At 43.2% G+C, this 21,213-nt stretch overlaps 1 protein-coding gene across 1 annotated transcript in view; it reads right to left on the bottom strand.

The window, feature by feature from the left end:
* Positions 1-1,672: 1,672 nt before the first annotated feature.
* PRPSAP1 (phosphoribosyl pyrophosphate synthetase associated protein 1) overlaps positions 1,673-21,213 on the bottom strand; it is a 31,425-nt gene continuing 11,884 nt past the window's right edge. The window contains exons 4-10 of the mRNA XM_081220479.1: positions 14,340-14,512; positions 12,882-12,997; positions 12,360-12,415; positions 11,496-11,641; positions 4,327-4,397; positions 3,392-3,538; positions 1,673-2,420 (exon numbers count right to left, since the gene is read on the bottom strand). Coding sequence (XP_081076605.1) covers positions 2,262-2,420; positions 3,392-3,538; positions 4,327-4,397; positions 11,496-11,641; positions 12,360-12,415; positions 12,882-12,997; positions 14,340-14,512 — 868 coding nt within the window. The 3' untranslated portion in view covers positions 1,673-2,261. The remainder of the gene's footprint in view (positions 2,421-3,391; positions 3,539-4,326; positions 4,398-11,495; positions 11,642-12,359; positions 12,416-12,881; positions 12,998-14,339; positions 14,513-21,213) is intronic.

A 21,213-nucleotide genomic window follows, 5' to 3' on the forward strand; every position in this document is an offset into this window, starting at 1 on the left:
TCTGAACTGGTAAAATTGAAACCCTTCATGTTCACTCCCTCCCCCTCCAATAAAAGCAGTGTTTCCTGGAAATGGAGTTTTAGACACGAGTCTAAAACCTCCCTGAGAGTAACACCCAAGGATTTTTGTTCACTATTATATTCCCAGAGCCTGACACACGGTAGGCCTTCAAGTGGTGGCTGAGATCATCAAAAGAAGAAATTCTTTGTAGTCGTCTGTGCACTTACACTCTTACATTAGAAAACGTAAGGCTGGGGGTTTCCCTGGCAGTCCAGTGGTTAAGACTCCGCCTTCCAATGCAGGGGGTGCGGGTTTGATCCCTGGTCAGGGAGCTAAGATCCCACATACCTCAAGGCCAAAAATCCAAAACATAAAACAGAATCAATACTGTAACAAATTCAATAAAGACTTTAAAAAAAATGGTCCACATCAAAAAAATCTTAAAAAAAAAAAAAAAGAAAATGTAAGGCCAGATCACAAAGTTGAAGTTGAAGCCTTAGGACTGAGCATCAGCTGTACTGGAGCCTGTGGTGTGGTGTGTGGGCTTAACCGTTCTAAGTTCAGTGACTTTCTACTGAATGTGACTGCTACTACTACACTAGCTACGGCCAGAACATCAGCTCCCAAGCCCTCACGTTTCCATTTTCATGTCCCTGAGACTTGCTATCATGCCAGGCACACACTAGGACTCACTAAATGCCAATGCAAAGGACTTATTAATCCCAGGAGATATATTCTCTTAAACGCTTTTGCTAAATAAGTACACTTAAAATCTCTTTTAGAGACACAGGAAAGAAAACATTAACCGCAGGTATAAATGAAATTTGGGGTTGAAAAGGACCTTAGCTTTCAATTCCTAACCTCCCCTTCCACAACCGATGACAGAGGGCCAGAAAGGACTGGTCATCTGACTGACTTCCAGGACAGAACCAGTCTCCTGAGTAACAGTCCACAGCTCTTCCTCTACAACCATGCTAATTATTTGATAATTAAATTCTTTTCTCAGAATTCCCCTACTTGGATTATTAACAAAAGGCAACTTCTTTGTGTGCTTGAAAAAGCAAATGTGCTCAAGTCTTGATGGCGGGCTGGGAACTTTCCTAGTCATTGGGAAAGGGGGAAAAATGTCCAGGAAACTTCCCTGCAGAGAAATACAATTGTACAAATAAGCGAATTGCCCTTTATTATCTCTTAGGAGCTATGAGAACCAATGAGAGACTACAGTTCATTTCTGGGCAGACACTCCTCCTGCCTGTTTCATTCAGTCCTGACTTGGATCAGACTAAAAGGTATAAAAAGTCTACACTGCATTTGCGGCAAGGCCTGCCGGACAAATAAGGTGTCAACTAGAATCGTGATTATGTAATTTAAAGTGGTGGCAGAAAGATCAAGTGCAGTCCTAAGTAATGCAACCAACCTAAGTGTCACCTGTCACACAGGGAAAAGTCCAGTTATGTCTTTGTTTTTTTTTTTTAATTTAGGTTGAAAATATATTACTCAAAAAGAATTTAACGTCACGGAATGTGAAGGGAAGGGAATGGAACCTGCAGAGGGAGACTTATGTCCAGGAGCCATGGACCTGGACCACCCCGCATTCAAGGCACCAGCTTCTGCAGAGTCTGGACAGAAGGCAGGAGAGTGGGCAGCTCTGCAATGTAGTGAAGACACTAGCAAGACAGAAAATTCTTTTATTTGCAATTTAAGAGCAACTCGGAGATCCAGAGTTAGGATGTGATTCTTTAATCTGATGTCCTCGCTAGGAGTTACACCACAAATTCTTCATTGTTCACTGGCGGCTGGCAAGGAGTTTCTCAAAGAAAAATATGATTCTCTGTAAAAGATGTGCATGAAGTTGACTGGCGAGAGGACAATTGGAATAGGTACAGTGCCGGGTGCTCAGCTTCCCTAACCAAGTTCAACATTAACACGGGCGTTTCCCTGCAGTGGAAACAACTGAATGAACGTTAGAGAGTTAGGACTTTATCTCCCTTTCACTCCCTTTCAATATCAACAAGATTTTCAGATTCTCTTCAGGAAGGTGTCTAACTTTTTTTTAAGGAACAGGATGCTGACAACAGACAGCTGAGGCCATGGACCCGTGATCTCTGTCTTCCCCTTGACCATCTTAATGCCTCCTACCCACCAAACTTGGCAAGAGAGACCATCTGCCTCCCTTGAAAGGAAATGCTGTGTACATAATTGATGGCACTGCTTTTCACATGTTTTCCTTGGGAGTTCCAGGGCCAAGGCAACCGGGAAAGCTAGTCGTCCACTGTGATGTTTCGGAAAAGGTACGCCATGGACTCCCCGTTGTGGATTCTCCGAATTGCTTCAGAAAGAATCAGACTGATGTCCACAGTCTTAATCTTGGGACACTGCAGCTTCTGGACCTCGTGAGGGACAGTATTCGTCACCACCACCTGGTCGTTGCAGTAATGGAAAAGAAACGCTGTTACTGATGTGTGCGGCCCAACGTGGTCACTCAGAAAAGTTAACCTAACGTGTGGTACCCACAGAGCAAGGCCCAAACTATAAAACCTTATTCCACTCAGTACAGTTTTTACAAACTAACCCGACTTTACACAGGGCAAAGGTTATATGATTCAAAACAGAAGCTGAGGAAGGTCATGTCTACGAATGCAGAAATGATAGGGTGAGCCCCAGCACTGCGGGAAACCTTCCTATTATCAAGGAAGAATTCAAGTCTTGAGAGAAACGCTACTATGGTATCAAATCATATTGAAATACAAATTATACTTAAGTACACAGAGCAAATCTTTATGAAAATAGACATATATTCCTAACTATACATCTGCCCCAACAGACCACTAGCCACCCAAAGCACAATCTCACAGTCCTCTCAAGAGGGAGTAGTCAATACTGACTGAGGGGGTTCCCTGGTGGCGCAGTGGTTAAGAATCCGCCTGCCAATGCAGGGGACATGGGTTCGAGCCCTGGTCTGGGAAGATGCCACATGCCGCGGAGCAACTCAGCCCACGCATCATGAGCCCACGAGCCACAGCTACTGAAGCCTGCGTGCCTAGAGCCCATGCTCCACAACAAAGAGAAGCCACGGCAATGAGAAGCCCGCGCGCAGCAACGCAAGAGCAGCCCCCGCTCACCGCAACTAGAGAAAGCCCATGCGCAGCAACGAAGACCCAATGCAGCCAAAAATTAATTAATTAAAATAAAATAAAATAAGAAAATTTCAAAAAAATAAAAAACTGAATGAGCCATTTAACTATTCACGGAAAACAGAGCAGCAAATTGTGACTCAACTTCCTTGAATGGGTCGTCCAGGACATCTACCTTACACAGAAACAATGGCTCTCTGCATATAAAATAAAAAATTAAAGACTTCAAAAAAAAAGAAAAAAAAGAGCAGACAGACCTCGTCGATGGAGGACTCCTCAATCAGACGGGGGGCCTCCGCAGACAGGATGCCGTGAGTGGCCATGACGTAGATCTTATAAGCACCTCTCTCTTTCAGGATCTCCGCAGCAGCAACAAAACTTTCCACATCATCAATGATGTCATCCTGAGAAGAGACCAGTGTTAGTGCTAAGTTCCCTCCATCCCCATCTATAAACACACACCTCTCTGCACTTCGCTTCAGAGGATGTCTAACGGAAAATCAGAGCTATCTGCCTGGGTCAAAGACTGAACGTCCATTTGGAACTGCGTAGCCTTGTAACGTGCATGGCTGTCAGTGGAAAGAGCAGCAAAGCCTTACAGGCAGACGTGACATTTCGGCCTGAGTTCAGGAGGCTGCCAAGACTCCTTTCCCTGTTTCAAATTTCTGATGAATCCCACATAGCCAGTGTCTCATTTACTTTTTTCCAAGAGAAAGTTAACAGAAGGGAACAGAGAAATAAGGTGAGCCATTGTAAAGGGCCAATCCTCTGGCCCAGCAGAGGCGTTTAGAGCTGGGAGCACGTGTATCGTGTTAAAGTAACAAAGAACAAGACACACATTCTTGTTAGTGAGAATGGAACAGCCCACCTTCAGCTCACTTCACTGCCCACGAGCTTAAGGTTAAGTAGGTCAGCTGGTTTGACAGGACACAGACCCCTTCAGACAAAGGCTATTTATGGAATCGAATTTACTTACAGGTACTACTATTGTGCTCGTTTTACACCTGTAGGTTATAATAGTCCCGGTTCATCTGTTTAAAAGTTTCTCCTAGTTGTCCTAGGGCAGCCTGGGTGAGAACGGCTAGATGGGTCCACTTAAATGCATCATCGTCACTGGACACCAATCCTAAGGTGGACACCTACTAAGAGTCAGTAATGTCATCTCTGCACACGAAGGAAGACTGTGACCTACCACAATGATCGCAATGCGTCCTCCAACATCTCCGACTACCGTGATCGGTGGCTTCTCCTTGGCCATCATCACTAGCAAAGCAAAGCAAATCACAAGACCTCAGTTAGTCACGTATCACTAGGTAAATGCAGTCATCACAACGCCATTCCCTGGAAGCGGTGGCAGAGCCAGGGCGGACAATTAAAAAAATGTGCAGGTTCCCCTCAGTCAACCTGGGCTCTCTCAGAAGCAGGTTATCCGGAGCAGCACCGTCCAACAGCAGGGAAGGTGAGCCATAAAAGTAAGTTTACATTTTCTAGTACCCACATTAGAGAGCAAAAAGAAATAGGTGAAATTAATAGATTTTTATTTTACCCAATAGAGCCAATATATTATTGTTTTGATACATAATCTATATGCAAATTTATTAGAGATGTTTTACTTTTTTTTTTCCATACTAAGTCTTCGTATTTGGTGCGCATTCTCCACACGCAGCGATTCTCAGTTGGGACCAGCCACGTTTCAAGGGCTCAGCAGCCCCGTGTGCCTAAGAGCCAGGCCACGCTGGGCGGCGCAGGCCTCAAGTCAGGGGGGAGCAGGGCAAGAGAGATCTCACAGGCACAAAGAAGCAGCACCGCGATGCCACTCAAAACAGAAATATTCCACTTGTAAAGAAATGTAAATAAATGCCGCTCCGCAGAAGTAAACAGGGAAAGGCTGCCAGACTGCCAGATAAGTAGCTGGCTTTACTTCATTTTCTTCCAAGGCGACCTTACTGGGACAATGTGACCTTATTATCAGACAACTACACCACTGACATAATCGGTTTCCTGAAAGTTAGGAAGCTGAAGACAATAACCACAAGTCCATCATCTTTTCCTGATTTAACTGGTCCTTAAAGTAGAGGCTTCTTATCTCACTACAAAATTTATATGTGAAAACGGCCCATCAGTGTACAAAGCAAACTACAGGATGCAGAAGGGACATAGGAATTCACCCTGAAAAGGAGGTTAGTAAACTGAGGGGGGGGGAAATATTTCAGAAGAACAGGCAAAACATTCTACTTTTTTGGGAAAGCTTTTTTAAATTCTGAAATAGTTACTAAACTAGTAGTGGGGGAGCGGGAATAGAATAAATTCAGGGTAATTATATAGTTTAGTAATTATCAGCAAGCAATCCATTTTAGCTGACTCCTATCTACAAGCGCTGTAAACCTGGAAGAACATGTCCCTTTGCGTATACTAGCAAATTAGCCGAGTTGAAATTCAGCACTATTTTACTGGCAAATTTCAGTAGACATTTCCTGATTTCCCATCCTGGAAACAAGGGCAATTTGTTAAATTTGGGCAGTCAAAAAGGCTCTGCGTATAAGTATCACCTAGAAGGGGGAGGAAATAAACCACCAACATCAGAAAAGCCTTCCTCAAATTCTGCCTTTAAATTAAACCATGTGGGTAGGTGGTTACGTTGACCTACCCGCTTCTTAAAGAGATGTGGCCCCTTTCTTGACCACTTTTCTCTGTAAAAAAAAAGACTGGGCTTCCCTGGTGGCGCAGTGGTTGAGAATCTGCCTGCCAATGCAGGGAACACGGGTTCGAGCCCTGGTCCGGAAAGATCCCACATGCCGCGGAGCAACTAAGCCCGTGTGCCACAACTACTGAGCCTGCGCTCTAGAGCCCGTGAGTCACAACTACTGAGCCCACGTGTCACAACTACTGAAGCCCACGCGCCTAGAGCCCGTGCTCTGCGATGAGAGAAGCCACTGCAATGAGAAGCCTGCGCACTGCAACGAAGAGTAGCCCCTGCTCACTGCAACTAGAGAAAGCCCGCGTGCAGCAACGAAGACCCAACACAGCCAAAAATAAATTAATTAAAAATAAATAATAATAATAATAACTCCTCATTTACAAAAATAAAAAAAGACTGAAAGCCAGTAACCCTCATCAGACATCAACAGAAATTCAGCTCTAGTTTGATGCATGTCACAGTATTCCTGTTGACTTTTCTGTAAGCCTACCTTCTCCCCCAAAAACTTTTGTCAGTTTGAAATGAAAAACAGGCATGGCAAGGATCAAGGCTTAAAAAAAAAGGCTCAGTCCCCGCTCATAACTGCCTTTGGGATCGGCACAAACTAGATACATAATTTGGTGGCTACTAAAAAAGAGACAGACTTCATTATAGCATCAAGAGAATAGGACCTCACAGGCTTAAAAAAATGCCCCCAAATTTCTAAAAGCTTGCCCAGAAAATAAAATACTAATGATTCAAACTTTCCAGTAAAATATATGTACTGAAGGTCAAGAATAAAGGGTGCTAAAATTATTCTATGTTTAAGAGTCTGCTCTCTTTCTCCACTTTGTCAAACAAAACCCAGTATGTTTAAGAATAAAATGAACTGTGCGCCATTACTTGTGGCCAGAAATCACTGTTAAAACTACATCGACTTGGGCTTCCCTGGTGGCACAGTGGTTGAGAGTCTGCCTGCAGGGGACACATGTTTGTGCCCTGGTTGGGGAAGATCCCACATGCTGCGGAGCGGCTGGGCCCGTGAGCCATGGCCGCTGAGCCTGCGCGTCCAGAGCCTGTGCTCCACAACAGGAGAGGCCACAACAGTAAGAGGCCCATGTACCGCAAAAAAAAAAAAAAAAAAAAAAAAAAAAAAACTACATAGACTTACTGCAGTAAAAATGTCAATTTAGCAAATGATTTCCAATGTTCTTATGAAAGAAGTAGGAAATTGTCTTTTGCATTTAAAATTAGCATTTTCCAGGTAAAATAGTGCTGCTTTTGCAACCATCCTTTAGATCTCACACACACACACACACACACACACACACACACACACACACACACTTTTACTGTTTTGCCAGAATCTAAAAAACCTTCCTCTCCTAAAATAAAGAGTGAAAAGGGACTAAGGGGAAGTATTCATTCCTTATCCATTTTGACCTCGGTCTATTTCTAATTCAATGGAATGTCAAACTTTATCAACAGACTGATATTAAAAAGAGATATACGAAATAAAATAAGGTCGCCAGTAGAACTAGAACTGAAATGATTTCCAAGCTCATAATGCTATCTACATGCAAACAAGTCAAAACCTACATTTAACAAATGCTCAAGAGGAGCGGATGTTGGTTTTCACTTTAGTGCTGAAAGCCATACCTTCACTTATAAAATTAACAAGCCAGGAAAATCAAGGCAGAGCAGGTGACTCCCTCTCATTTTTGCATTCCAAGCTCTTAATGTCACCACTGTGGCAAACACAGAGCACTGTTCAGTGGAACCACTGACACACAATCCTTTCAAGTTCATTAGATTCCTTGCCATCAGGGAGGTATCAATTCTATCTTAAAAAAGAGAAACATTTATACAACCTCACTTTTTTTTTTATTTTTATTTTTTATTTTTTTTGCAGTACACGGGCCTCTCACTGTTGTGGCCTCTCCTGTTGTGGAGCACAGGCTCCGGACGTGCAGGCTCAGCGGCCATGGCTCACGGGCCCAGCCGCTCCGCGGCATGTGGGATCTTCCCGGACCGGGGCATGAACCCGTGTCCCCTGCATCGGCAGGCGGACTCTCAACCACTGCGCCACCAGGGAAGCCCCAACAACCTCACTTTTAATAAATTACTTTAAAAAAAGGGCTTCTCAACCTTGGCACTATTGACATTCTGGGCTGGATAATTGTTCAGTAGCATCTGTGACCTCTACTCACTAGATGCCTATAGCACCCCATGCCCCCCGGCTGAGACAACCAAGAAATGTCTCCAGACACTGCCAAAAATGCTCTGGGGAGCAAAAGCCCCCTCACTGAGAGCTACTGCTCTAAAACGATGGGTTCCAGGGACTTCCCTGGAGGTCCAGTGGTTAGGACTTCACGTGCCAATGCAGGGGGTGTGGGTTCAACCCCTGGTCAGGGAGCTAAGATCCCACATGCCTCCTGGCCAAAAAACCAAAACAGAAAACAGAAGCAATATTGTAACAAATTCAATAAAGACTTTAAAAATGGTCCACATCAAAAATACTTTAAAAAATTAAATTAAATTTAAAAATGGGTTCCAGGAAGATAACATAGTTCTTCTTTCTTAAAAATACACAGACTCCGAGAGTCTGCTTTCCTTTTTGTCCTTGTTCTAATGTCTTCATCTTCATTACTATTGAATAAACTATTACGACATACTAGAAGCAAAACTGATATATAAACATAAAGCATATTTAATTTGGAAGGTACTGAATACAATTACACATACAAGAAATAACATTTTTTTCAGAATTCCCTTGGCTATATCTATAAAAGGGGATCACAGAAAATGATCCTATGGAGACTTCCCTGGTGGTCCAGTGGTTAGGACTCGGCACTTCCACTGCAGGGGGCACAGGTTCAATCACTGGTCGGGGAACTAAGATCCCAAATGCCTCAGCCAAAAAAAAAAAAAAAAAAAATTAAAAAAAATTAAAATTAAAGAAAAAGAAAACAATCCTATGGCAATTATAAAAGTTGTAATGTAAACATACCAACCATCTATGAAGGAATGACAACACTGTTACAATAAGTAATAAGGCAACATTCTCAGAAGAGAATCTCACCATATAAAATATTGTGGCAATTTGGCAATATCTGTCAACTTAACTTCTGACCCAATAATCTGATTTCTTGGTCTTTATCCTGTAAATACATTTGGTCACTTATGAAAGAATGTAAGTCGAGGTTAATCACAGGCAATGACATACAGTGACTGAGTGTGTCCACTCTGGAGCCCCAATCTTGGTTTCTAAATACTACTTCCCACTGAAGGAACTGGGGCTCCGTGGAGAAATGGCTGATCCCAGGGCTAAGAAAGTACGAGATGAACATGGAACATCTAGTTGTACCAGGAAGTAACAAGGAAGAGTCAACACACAATAGGGACACGTCCAAAGAACATGGGAGGCAGCCTGAAGGAGTCCTCTCTGGCCAAGTATGAGACAGTTTGAGCATTAACACAAGTAGTAGCAATGGACTATAACGGGCTGAATAAACCAAGATTCCACGAATCCACACTGATATAAATGACTGAACGGACAGGGAAGAAGGGGAATTAGAAAAACCTCCATTTGACAAAAATCATAGTAATAAGTGATTCAACCCAATATGCGGAAAGAAACAAGCCCCAACGAAAGGATATTCTACAAATAACTGGCCTGCACTCTTCAGAAGTATCAAGGTCACTGGAGACAAAGAACAGAGGAGTCACTCCTGATTAACTGAGACCAAAGAGAAATGACAACTGGTGCGACGTGTGATCTTACACTGGGTCCTGGGCCCCAAAAAACTGTTTTCTTTTCCTCTGAAGGACATTGGTGGGACAGCTGGTAAAATGTGGATAAGGTCTGCAGATTAGATAACAGTATCGTAACAACGTGATTTTCCTGAGTCTGATAATCATACGTGGTTATATTAGACAGTCTCTGTTTTTAGGAAATATACACAAGTATTTAGCAATAAAGGGGCATTATGTCTGCAACTCACTCTCAATGGTTCAGAAAAAAAAAAGGCATATATAAATGTTCAATTTGGGGGCTCTGAGTGAAGAATAGACAGGAATTTTGTATTATTCTTTCACCTTTTCTCTAAGTCTGCAGTTCGTTCAAAATAAAAAGCTAAAAAAACCCAAAGTAGTGTGGATTCTGGCATCAGCAGCTACATTCCAAACCCTGGCGCCACCAGCCCCGGCCGTGTGTCTCGGTTTCCTCACTGGCAGAATGAGGGATCACAAGAGCACCTATGCGTACTATTGTGCAAGGACCAAATTCGAAGATCTACTAAGGGGCTTAGAGCGGCTCTTGGCATATAATAAGGACTCAACAGATGTTTATTTATTTTATTTTATTTTAAAACTTATTATTATTTTTTTATTTTTATTTTTGGCTTGTGGGATCTTAGTTCCCCGACCAGGGATCAGACCTAGGTCCACAGAAGTGAGAGTACCGAGTCCTAACCACTGGACCGCCAGGGAATTCCCAACAGACGTTTATTACTATTGGAGCCTTGTTTTTTATACCCAAAGGTTGGGAAAAAAAAATAAGTGCATCAACAGGGGACTGGTTAAATAAATTATGGCATATCCATAAAACAGTATACTATGAAACTGTAAAGACAGAAATCTGTATGGACTGAGAACGAGCTACTGAATGAAAAAAGCAAGGGGCAGAACGATGTATAACATACAACTTAACTGTTTGCGTGAAAATGAGGGAATTTGCTTGTATTTGCATAAAAGCTCTAAATGGATACACAAGAAACCAACCACACTGGAGATCAGCGTAGCTGCAGGAGAGGGGGGAGGTGGGTGGGTGGAAAGGTTTTTCACCATAAAGGATTTTATACTTTTTGAATTTTGAAATATGTGAATGTATTCCCTATTCAAGAACTTTAATTATGAAAATCTCAAAAAAAAAATGCTGTGACACTAAAAATTTAAGGAGTATATTACTTGTTTCTCTTATAATAAAAACCTCCAAAGTTGAAAACAGAGCAGTGGAAATTTTATAGAATGGGGAAAAAAAATTGTAATGTTTATACCTTAGACAGGAGCCTGTCTGAAATAAACTGTCTGCGGTGTAACCATGCTAATATTTTCCCAGCATATTAGTCTGTATCTTTCTGAGGCATGGCAAATAGATACAGATTTTAAAAAGAAATACTCTCCTTCCTCTAAAACCCATGATATATCTTCCAGCATAGAATGCTTGTTATTGTCACTCAAAAGTCCACCAAAGTAAATAGCTTCCACTCTATTGGATTAAAATAAATTAGTCAGGCATCAGGTCAAAGGGCTACATCACTAAATTAAGTGCTAAAGTTATCTGATCACCAAAGCCTGATATGTGATCAACGGTTGCTATCATCCATCTTACCAAAATATAAAAGCTTAAGATTTCACACCACTACACATACAACATTTTTACTAAAGCTAAAATTATTTCACTCTCTGAACGCCAAGTGCTGCCCAGATTAGCTCAATTGTCCTTACCTAGTCTACAAAAGTGTGTAACCAAATCTTTGACAAAAGGCAAAATCAACATAATACCATTCAATTATTTAAAAATACCACAACAGCATCTACATAGGTATTAACTCCTAGGCATTCATACTATTCAAAACTTTCTTCCATTTACAAATAGAATAAAACCACAGAGCTGATCTTACATGGCAATTCCAGCCCAGGGTGGACAGTCGCGTTCTTGACCATCGGGGGAGAATGACGGCCGTCATCCATGTCCAGCTCTGCACACTGAGCCTCCCCGTGGATCACAGCTAAGCCCAGGCGCAGCCTCTCTGCGTACGACTGGGCCCTAAGAGGAAGATAACGGGAAAGGGTGAGGTTCATGGGAAGGAAAACCCAAACGCTGCTTTTTCATCACTTTGTTAACCACGGAATGAAAATATCATTCAACCTTTTATGGATATGCAAAGGAATTACTTCTACAAATCAGGAAGTGCGGCCCAGGCCGGAATGTAAATACCTCAAGAGGCCACTCAAAATGGGATGTGGGCTGGTATCTGATTCTAGATCATTTTGGTTCTACCCTTTGTCCAACAGTGTCACACTCATCTTCAGGGTTTTTTTGTTTGTTTTGTTTTTATCCCCTATTTTTTGGCTGCACCTCAAGGCATGCTGGATCTTAGTTCCCCAACCAGGAATCGAACCCGTGCCCCCTGCAGTGGAAGCACGGTGTCTTAAAACCACTGGACCGCCATGGAAGTCCCTCATCTTCAGAAGAACTCTGTTCAAAAAGGTCTCAAAAACCACTGTCTCAAAGGCGCTCACAGTCTTCCTGTTTTCCTTTTCCTGAGAACTTGAAGGAAGAGCTTCATTTTCTCCCAGGGGAAAAATGAGTAACTCCGAGAAATGCTCGTGTTGTTTGGAAACTAGAGGTAAAGCTGTGGTTTGGGGCATGACAATGATTTGGGGGAGAGCTGGAGCTGATGAGTTTTCACAAGCCGTGTTAAGACAGACCTCGGATTCTGAAACACCCAAAAGGGATGTGTATAAATGTCTGGCTTATTTACCTTTTTGCAGCATCAGGAGACTTAGCTACGATGACTGCATTTCTATAATTTGGAATCTAGATTTGGAGGAAAAATAAGAAAATACTGAAAAGGTATCAAAAAAATAACACCTGGGTGCTGGCAATACATTTTTTTCCTCTTATAACAATGATCCATACTAGCAAACAAACAAGCTAGAATTTCATTCACTCATTTTAACATTTTTTAACCCTTATCAATTAGCACCATTGCCAAAGTCTGCTACATCAAGAAGATAAAAATAATTAATTCCTAAAACCTTCATTTTAGAAAATATAAGCAAATTGCTAAAGATACTTAGAAGGAAATCCATTTTTAATTTCTTTAAAAAATACTATCCTCTGTGCCTAAATGCTGACCTTATCTGACTGCCTCAGGCATTAAGACTTAAGGGAAAGATCATTTGATCATTGGATGTGCCTTTCAATATTGAAATCTGGTACCAGAGAAGAACTACATAGGGTCTCTTTTGAGGACAATGGGGTATTTGCTGATGCTCCTCACTTCTTCCTGGATATACTGAAGCAGGAAAGGTGAGGCTCTAAGGTTGTCCACAGGAAAGCTGAAAAAGCCTTGTATTTCCTTTTGATGAAGATCCATAGTGATAATGTGAGTTAAACCTGAAATTTTAAAACAAAAAATTACAAAGTTCACCCCTACAAGTTAACGGCTACAGTGGACACAAACTAGAAGCCCAATGCGTCTTTCCTAATGGAAGACTGAAGGCAGGGGGGTGCTGGGAACAAGCATGTTTGTTATAGACCTTATTTGCAATCTTAACAAAACGTAATGAGCTAAAGACAATGTTAAGCCTAAAGTAAAGGAGCCTATGACCTACCACATGGACTAAAACACTAAAACTAAAAAAGAGCACTCTCCTCTACTATAATCATCGGCTTAGGCCTGAACACTGGGAAAAGAAAAATCAGGTAGAAGCAAAAATATAAACATGGAATTAAATACTGGAGCAAAAATAGATGTAAAAAATAGGCCCTGATTAAAGAATTTAGGAAGAAATGTTAAAGGACTGTGGATTAAGGCAGAAGAAATAGGAAAGCAAAAGCCAAGTTATATATATACTAGAAGGAAAGAAATCCACAAACACAATGATAAGACACTGAAGAGTTTGGAAACATGTGTATATGTCCGAAGAGAATGGGGCAAGTACAGAAAAACAATGAAAACATACTCTTATAATCAACAGTGCTAAGCAAAAAAAAGGTACACATATAAATACATGGCAAATGGCCAAAGTCACTGAAAAATTTCCAGGGCGAAGAAGCAGAATTATTTGTTCTTTCCAAAAACATTACACATTTTTATAGAGAATGGAATTCAAATGTGTTTCTCAGGACTCAGATATATATTTGAGTTTTTAAATAAACATGCGGCAAATAAAATCCCATTAATTGTAAAGGGCTATTACATTTGATTTAGAGGCCATAAAGTACGTCACCACTACACAAACACACAATGAAAATGATCTGCTGTACAGAGACAATCGGGGAGGGGGAAAAAAAAGAGTATATAAGCTGAAGAAGTAGTAAAGGAAAAATCCAGTTTTACTATTATGTACATCAATAGAATTTAGCTAAGGTTTAAATAAATCTAGACTTGAAACTCAAAAGATCACATCCGAATGCCAAGATCGCCAGCTGAAGTTTCGATGATAAGATGAAATGGAAAAGAAGGTGGAATGCGGAAAAAGTCCAAGATGAGAGAAGTAAGCCCTGAAGCAGACAAGGTCACTCTGAAGGAGGACAAAGAGAACAGAAAAAGAATTGACACCTAAGCTCACTTATCCCTAAGCAGAACTCTGCAAACGGAAGCAAGACTAAGTAGCTACTGAACAACACTCAGAGAAAACAGGTCCCCAACCAGCTACCTGCGGTATGGACTAATCTGGCACAGGGGACAGTCCCAAGCAACGGCGCGGGGTGCCGGGGCGATGGCCACACTCACCGGCTTTCGCCAGCATGGACGCCAGGAGCTTGCATACGATGGAGCCCCTCTTCCTCATCTTGCTCTGCTTGCTGTAGGGGAAGTAGGGGATGACGCCGATAATATTCCTGGCACACGCGGTCTTCAGTGCATAAGCCATGATCAGTAACTCCATCACGGCTGTATTCACGTCTCTGAAACAGAAGAGATTTGCACTTTTGGATTAATTTCAGTTATTAACTCCTGGCAAAGATCTCAACCTCAGGGCTTCCCTGGTGGCGCAGTGGTTGAGAGTCCGCCTGCCGATGCAGGGGACACGGGTTTGTGCCCCGGTCCGGGAGGATCCCACATGCCGCGGAGCGGCTGGGCCCGTGAGCCATGGCCTCTGAGCCTGCGCATCCGGAGCCTGTGCTCCGCAACGGGAGAGGCCACAACAGTGAGAGGCTCGCGTACCGCAAAAAAAAAAAAAAGATCTCAACCTCAGCAATCTGACCTGGGCTGCCAAGAATGACGTTACGTGGATCATCACGCTAGCTTATGACGGCGCTTCCTGAATAGAGGAGAAAGCTTATTAACTCCTCTTTATAGCTGTCTGAGTTCCAGTTTTCATGTGAGGTGACTTAAATTCACACAAGGTCATCCACTTTCACCTTTGCCTGGATCTTCTGTCAGTGACACGGTCACCAGAGCACCCGGCAGGTGAAGCAGGCAGTGACTGCTGACGACCAGAGTGAACCCACACCTGCTGGCACCATCCCCGGGACCTGAACTCGGGCCCGAGTGCTATAGCACCTCGTTTTCCTGGGAACACCAAGGGAAACCCACCCGCCCTTGTATTTAGCTGCCGTAACCATAAAGAATCTGGTCTCTTTTTTTTTCTTTTGGGAGTGGGGAGAAGGGGGAGGGGTGGGGAGATTTTGGAACTTAATTTCCAAATATCTCCCCCATCCCTTCTTTCCTTGAGATACATAGATTCCTAACAAAGATTACCCAGATAGACAAGAAAATATGAATCTGAAAGGTATTCAAAGGTAAGGCTATTTCCAAATTTTAACGAATGCTGACTGCTAACCCTTTGCCAAGGCTGATCAAGCAAAAGGTGGGGACTTGCTTGGTGGTGCAGTGGTTGAGAATCCGCCTGCCAATGCAGGGGACACGGGTTCGAGCCCTGGTCCGTGAAGATCCCACATGCCGTGGAACAACTAAGCCCATGTGCTACCACTACTGAGCCTGTGCTCTACAGCCCGTGAGCCACAACTATGGAGCCTGAGTGCCACAACTACTGAAGCCCGTGCGCCTAGATCCCATGCTCCGCAACAGAGAAGCCACTGCAATGAGAAGCCCGTGCACTGCAATGAAGAGTAGCCCCCGCTCACTGCAACTAGAGAAAGCCCGCGCGCAGCAATGAAGACCCAATGCAGCCAAAAATAAAATAAATAAATTTACTAAAAAAAAAAAAAAAAAAAAAAAAGCATAAGGTGGCCTCTGCCCTTAAAGTTAAGGGCCTTGAAATCCTTCCGGATGACCTTCCAAAGCTCTACCCTCTCTCTCTAGCCTCCTCCTACTCCTCTTTGGATTATCCAAGTGTCTTCAAACAGCCTCTCTTTTGCATCAGGAGTGTATCTCCCTTGCCTTCCCCAGATAAAGAAGATCATTTCTCACGTCCTAGTCCCCACCCAAGTGAGGAATAGGCTCTTCAGATTATACAGTTTCTGAATTATCTGATCTGCAGCAAAATGGAAAGCCTGACATCAACATAGCAGAGACTTAATAAATGCTTGTTGAATAAGTGGTGGAATGAAATACTCATCATGAAATGCTTTTTAGCTCGAAGGACAGTCAGGCCATTTTCTCCCAGTCTCTTCCAGTTTATGTTTACACCTGTGCCCCTGGAGTGAGTGATGCAAAGACATCCTTTCACTCTGACAATGTTTTCCACACCCACGTTCAACTGGTGGAACTTCCAACCTCTCCTTTGTAGTTTCGATTTTTCACAACTATTTCAAGATTCTGTCAAAAGTTTCTATGTTTGTTTCTCCCACGGGGTAGGCAGAGTTGATTCTGGGCTCAACTTCAAGATGCAGTTGTCAACCTAGACATGGCTTTTGCATTGCTGACAGGTGACGTTACTTTCCAGCTGCCATTTCCTTCCTCTGAAATAAAGTGGTACATTCTTCTCCCTCGTGCTCCCAAATTAATAATGCCCCAAGTCTGCCATCAAAAGGTCAGAGGACACACGACCTTTTGGTATAATCAGGACAAAACACTTATCAAGGGCTTCCCTGGTGGCACAGTGGTTAAGAATCCACCTGCCACTGCAGGGGACACGGGTTCGAGCCCTGGTCCAGGAAGATCCCACATGCCGCGGAGCAACTGAGCCAGTGAGCCACAACTACTGAGCCTGTGCTCTAGAGCCCGCGAGCCACAGCTACTGAGTCCGCGAGCCTAGAGCCCGTGCCCTGCAACAAGAGAAGCCACTGCAATGAGAAGCCCACGCACCGCAACCTAGAGTAGCCCCTGCTTGCTGTATCTAGAGAAAGCGTGTGCGCAGTGACGAAAACCCAACACAGCCAAAAATAAAAATAAATAAAATAAATTTAAAAAATAAATAAATAAAACACTTATCAAACACCTCCAAGGTACTTAGGAATTCATAATATTTGGTCGATTTTCAGCACTTTTCAACAGTTTTCATCCTGGGTCATCAATTCAACAAATATTTATTGAGCACCTTGCACCAGGCACTGTGTTAGGTGTGTCAGGTGGGGAGATAACAGGGTAAGCAAGGCTGACCTCATGTGGGGGAAGGCCAGAGACCCGCCCCGGGATCACCCTTGTAATCATCTGTCCCAAGGAGCACAGCTAACTCACCTAAGAATGTTCCCCTTCCCAAACACTTATCCTTCATTCCAGAGGGGAGAGCTTCCCTTCCCACAACGGATCATCTACATTGATGCCTTGTGGGCTCTGCTGGTTGAGCTGGAAGCCTGCACAGTACTCAGAGGACAGAATATAGGTAACTCAGGAGTCCATATCTAAACAACAGGCATCATATACACCGTAGCAAAGGCCTCTTCCATATATAGACTGCTTGTCAACGTTAGAAATAAAATCAGAGCTTTCTTAACCTTCCACTTGTGTGATGCAATGTGTGGCATTATAAAAGCTCCACTGGACCTGGTGGTTTCTTACACAAGATCCCAATGCCAACAATAACTGTTGAAGTTAATTAAGCAGATCCTGGAAGAGTAGCTATCTGGGTCATGGGTTTCTAGCTGGCTTTGTGATAGCATTTATAAGACACAACCACACAACATGAGGTTTGGATAGCACACAAGGGAAGGCCAGATGGTAAGACATTAATGTAACAACAGGAACAGGTTTGGAGGAGCCTTGATTTCAGAGTAACTTTCTTTCCGCTAATTACTAATTTTTCTCCTGAGGTTTTTATTTTTTACTTTTTCCTCTTCCTAATGCCCTGTGCCAAGGGAGTCAACATTCTCTAGCCCGAGGCTAAGGAAAGCCTCCCCCGCCCCACCCCTTATTGGTCAGGAAGGGAAGGCAACAAAAGGGCCTTTGTCACAACGGCTTTTACCCATTCACTGAGGGACACTGGACAAATTGGATACCAAGCAGTTATTTTGTGGGCTAGCAGGGCGAAGAGAAATTGGCTGGCGGCCCCTGCTTTGTTTATCTGTTCCCTAAGACTGTTCCAAGTACATCCTGGCTAGTGCCTGTAGTCTTTGTATCTAAGTAGGACAATCTTAACTGTTTACCAACTATTTTTCTCTGCCCTGAGACTATCATATCTCATATTAAACTCAGCCCTGACTGCTCTCTCATTTTCGACAGACAAAAATGAGAGTTAAAGAAACAGACATGGTCTATACCTATCAATTAAAATTGCAAAGACAGACCAACACCACAGAGGCAAGTACTGAGAACAGGTCATGGAGTACGATTTACCCCGTCCCCACCTCCAACAATGAATCCCCTGCAGCAAATAAGCTGTAATGTTCTTTTAATGCCTCTTCTTATGTTACATCACCATACTAGAACTTGTAACATAAACATGAAAAATTGTCCTTCAAAAAAACACTTTGTAAGCTTCGTATCTATTTTACTTAGTTCCAATGCTCAGTACATTTTGAAACTCCTTGAGTACCACCCTGTGATATTGTGATTTATAATAAGAAATATGTATTTGGTTCCCATTTCGGGCACCAAGCTCCCTTCTAAAACCTTTGGAATTTCCTAAGCCTCGAGAGGAATAAAGGTGTCTTTAGTTATGTGAAGGGGGAGACTTTTGGACTGCACCTAAAGGAGGGGACTGGTTGCCAGGGAGACAAATCACGTGATTAGAGGGGTTGAACTTTCAGTCCCATCCCCATGACCTCTGGAGGTTGAAACAATCGCCTAAGGCTAACGATATCATCAATCATACCTATGTAATGAAGCCTCAGTAAAAAGCCAAATTGGGTGGGGGGGGTTCAGAGAGCTTCCAGGTTGGAGACCGTGTAGAGACTGGGGAGAGTGGCGTGAGAGCTCCATCCCTTCCTGCATACCTTGCCCTACACATCGCCTGCATCCGGTCCTTCCTGAGATACAACCAGAAGGTGAATGCCAAAGAAATTCTGAACAAGGGCAGCACCAGAAAAAGGTCTATATTATATCTCAGGACATCGGCTCTAAAGGCGACTGAACTCATTTCAATGTCTAAGCTTTGTTCTGTTTGTCTAAAATCAGCCTTATTACTTTAGGTAACATCCTCTCCTCCTCAATAGAAAAATCTGTAAGATACACTCCTTCGCCTTGTGCACAGGGATGTTCCCTGCCATTCCAGTAAACAAAGGATGCTGCCTGCCATCCCAATTCAACCAGGATCAAGCCACTTGCCACTGCAGTTGCCCACTGAAGGCAAGCCCCGAGGGGAATTCGGGATGGAGGAGAATAAGCAGCATTGTGTGCTTTGGATACCTGCCCTAGATAGAAAGATGCATATCTAAGGAATAATTTCAGTGACCCCAGATCCTTGCATCTAAAATCATTAACTTGAGATGTCTGTTCTTTGTGATCAGCGGTAATCTTGTGATGTTCCAGTACATGGTTTTTTTCCAGCAAAAACCTCATATACATCCTGGCTCCTCCCTTACCTCTTTGGAGCAGTTTCTCAGAGCCATCTGAGTGGCTGGCTCCGGGCTACAGTCCTCAGTAAGGTCCCCAAATAAAACTTAACCTGCAACTTTTAGGTTGTGTGCTTTGCTTCAACTAATAATCTATATAACCATTTATAGCAGAGAGTACTAAAAAACTAAATTCCCTGCTAAATTAACGAAATTTAGTTGTCACTAAAATATTCTGTAGTCAGCAATAAAATAGTTTATTGTGACAAACCCAATAATCCTTTTTATGGGATACACACACACAGACATTCTCTTTGTCCTTTCTCCAAATTTTTCCTCTCCAATCCCCGTCATCCTAAGAGATACAGGAACCACAAGGTGAGGATGTTTTTGCTTTGATACCACCAAACTGAACCACAGGTGAAACAGGAGGGAAGGGGGCAGGGCATAACCGTTGAAAGCATGACATAGCCTGAGGATATGACAGAAACTGATTAGAACCAAATGGGTCCAAGATGGCGGGCAAGTCAACTTCCACTAGACCTTGAGCCTCAGTATACGCTCACTGTAACACATCAGCAAGCTAAATGACACACCCACAGGCGCCATGACAATTCCAAGACTGACCAAAAGGATCAAAAAGTGGGCGGTGGCCCTATTCCTGGAAGTCCCCGCCCCTTTCTGAAATAGCTGGAATACTCCTCCCACTCATTAGCCTATGAAATTACCCACCCCTATAAAAACTGACAAGCCCAGACCCTGGTGCCTTTCTCACCTTCTGAGATGGTCCACACTCTGTCTGTGGAGTGTGTTTCTCTCTAAATAAATCTACATCTTACCTATCACTTTGTCTCTCACTGAATTCTTTCTGCAACGAGACATCAAGAACCTGAACTTCGGGGGCTTCCCTGGTGGCGCAGTGGTTGAGAGTCTGCCTGCCAGTGCAGGGGACACGGGTTCAAGCCCTGGTCTGGGAAGATCCCACATGCTGCGGAGCAACTGGGCCTGTGAGCCACAATTACTGAGCCTGTGCATCTGGAGCCTGTGCTCTGCAACAAGAGAGGCCGCGATAGTGAGAGGCCCGCACACCGTGATGAAGAGTGGCCCCCACTTGCCGCAACTAGAGAAAGCCCTCGCACAGAAACGAAGACCGAAGGAAGGAAGGAAGGAAGGAAGGAACCTGAACTTCATTAAGTCCTAAAACCAGATGTGTGATCTCCGTTGGAAGACCATGGGTTTTGGCTGGGTTCGAGTCCCGGCACGTGGGTTCAGGTCCCAATCTGAGGTGCATGGTTTCACAAGGAAGACAATTGTGGCTTCTCAATAATCTCAAAACAAGTACACACAAGGGAATTGCACCATCTTCAGGACAGGGCTCTGGTTTCCAAAAGCACCATGTATATCTGTGCTGCTCCTTCAAAAGGAAACCTTTCCAGTAAGTGTGTAAAATTGCTGTCAAGATTATTCTACAAGATTCACTTTCTCTGCTGCAACTCCATGGACTGCTCCCTACCTCTTCCTTTGTTCAAATTTTCGAGTATCCTAAGCACAAATGGGAAGAAAAAACTACAAATGTTTCCCAATTAGCCATTAACCAACTCATTTTTCCACATTAATTTGTCCTTTCCCTGGAAAACACCTGCACAGTATAAAGTTCCGTATGTGTTACTGCCCCAGGATCACTCTAAACTGCATGTACTAAATATTTCTACTGCATTCTTGGTTACCATGAGATATGGAAACCAAGAATTAGATAAAGCACAACTTCTTGT

This window comes from Mesoplodon bidens (assembly GCF_964165515.1).
Source record: "Mesoplodon bidens genome assembly, chromosome: 19".
Taxonomy (NCBI): Eukaryota; Metazoa; Chordata; class Mammalia; order Artiodactyla; family Ziphiidae; genus Mesoplodon; species Mesoplodon bidens.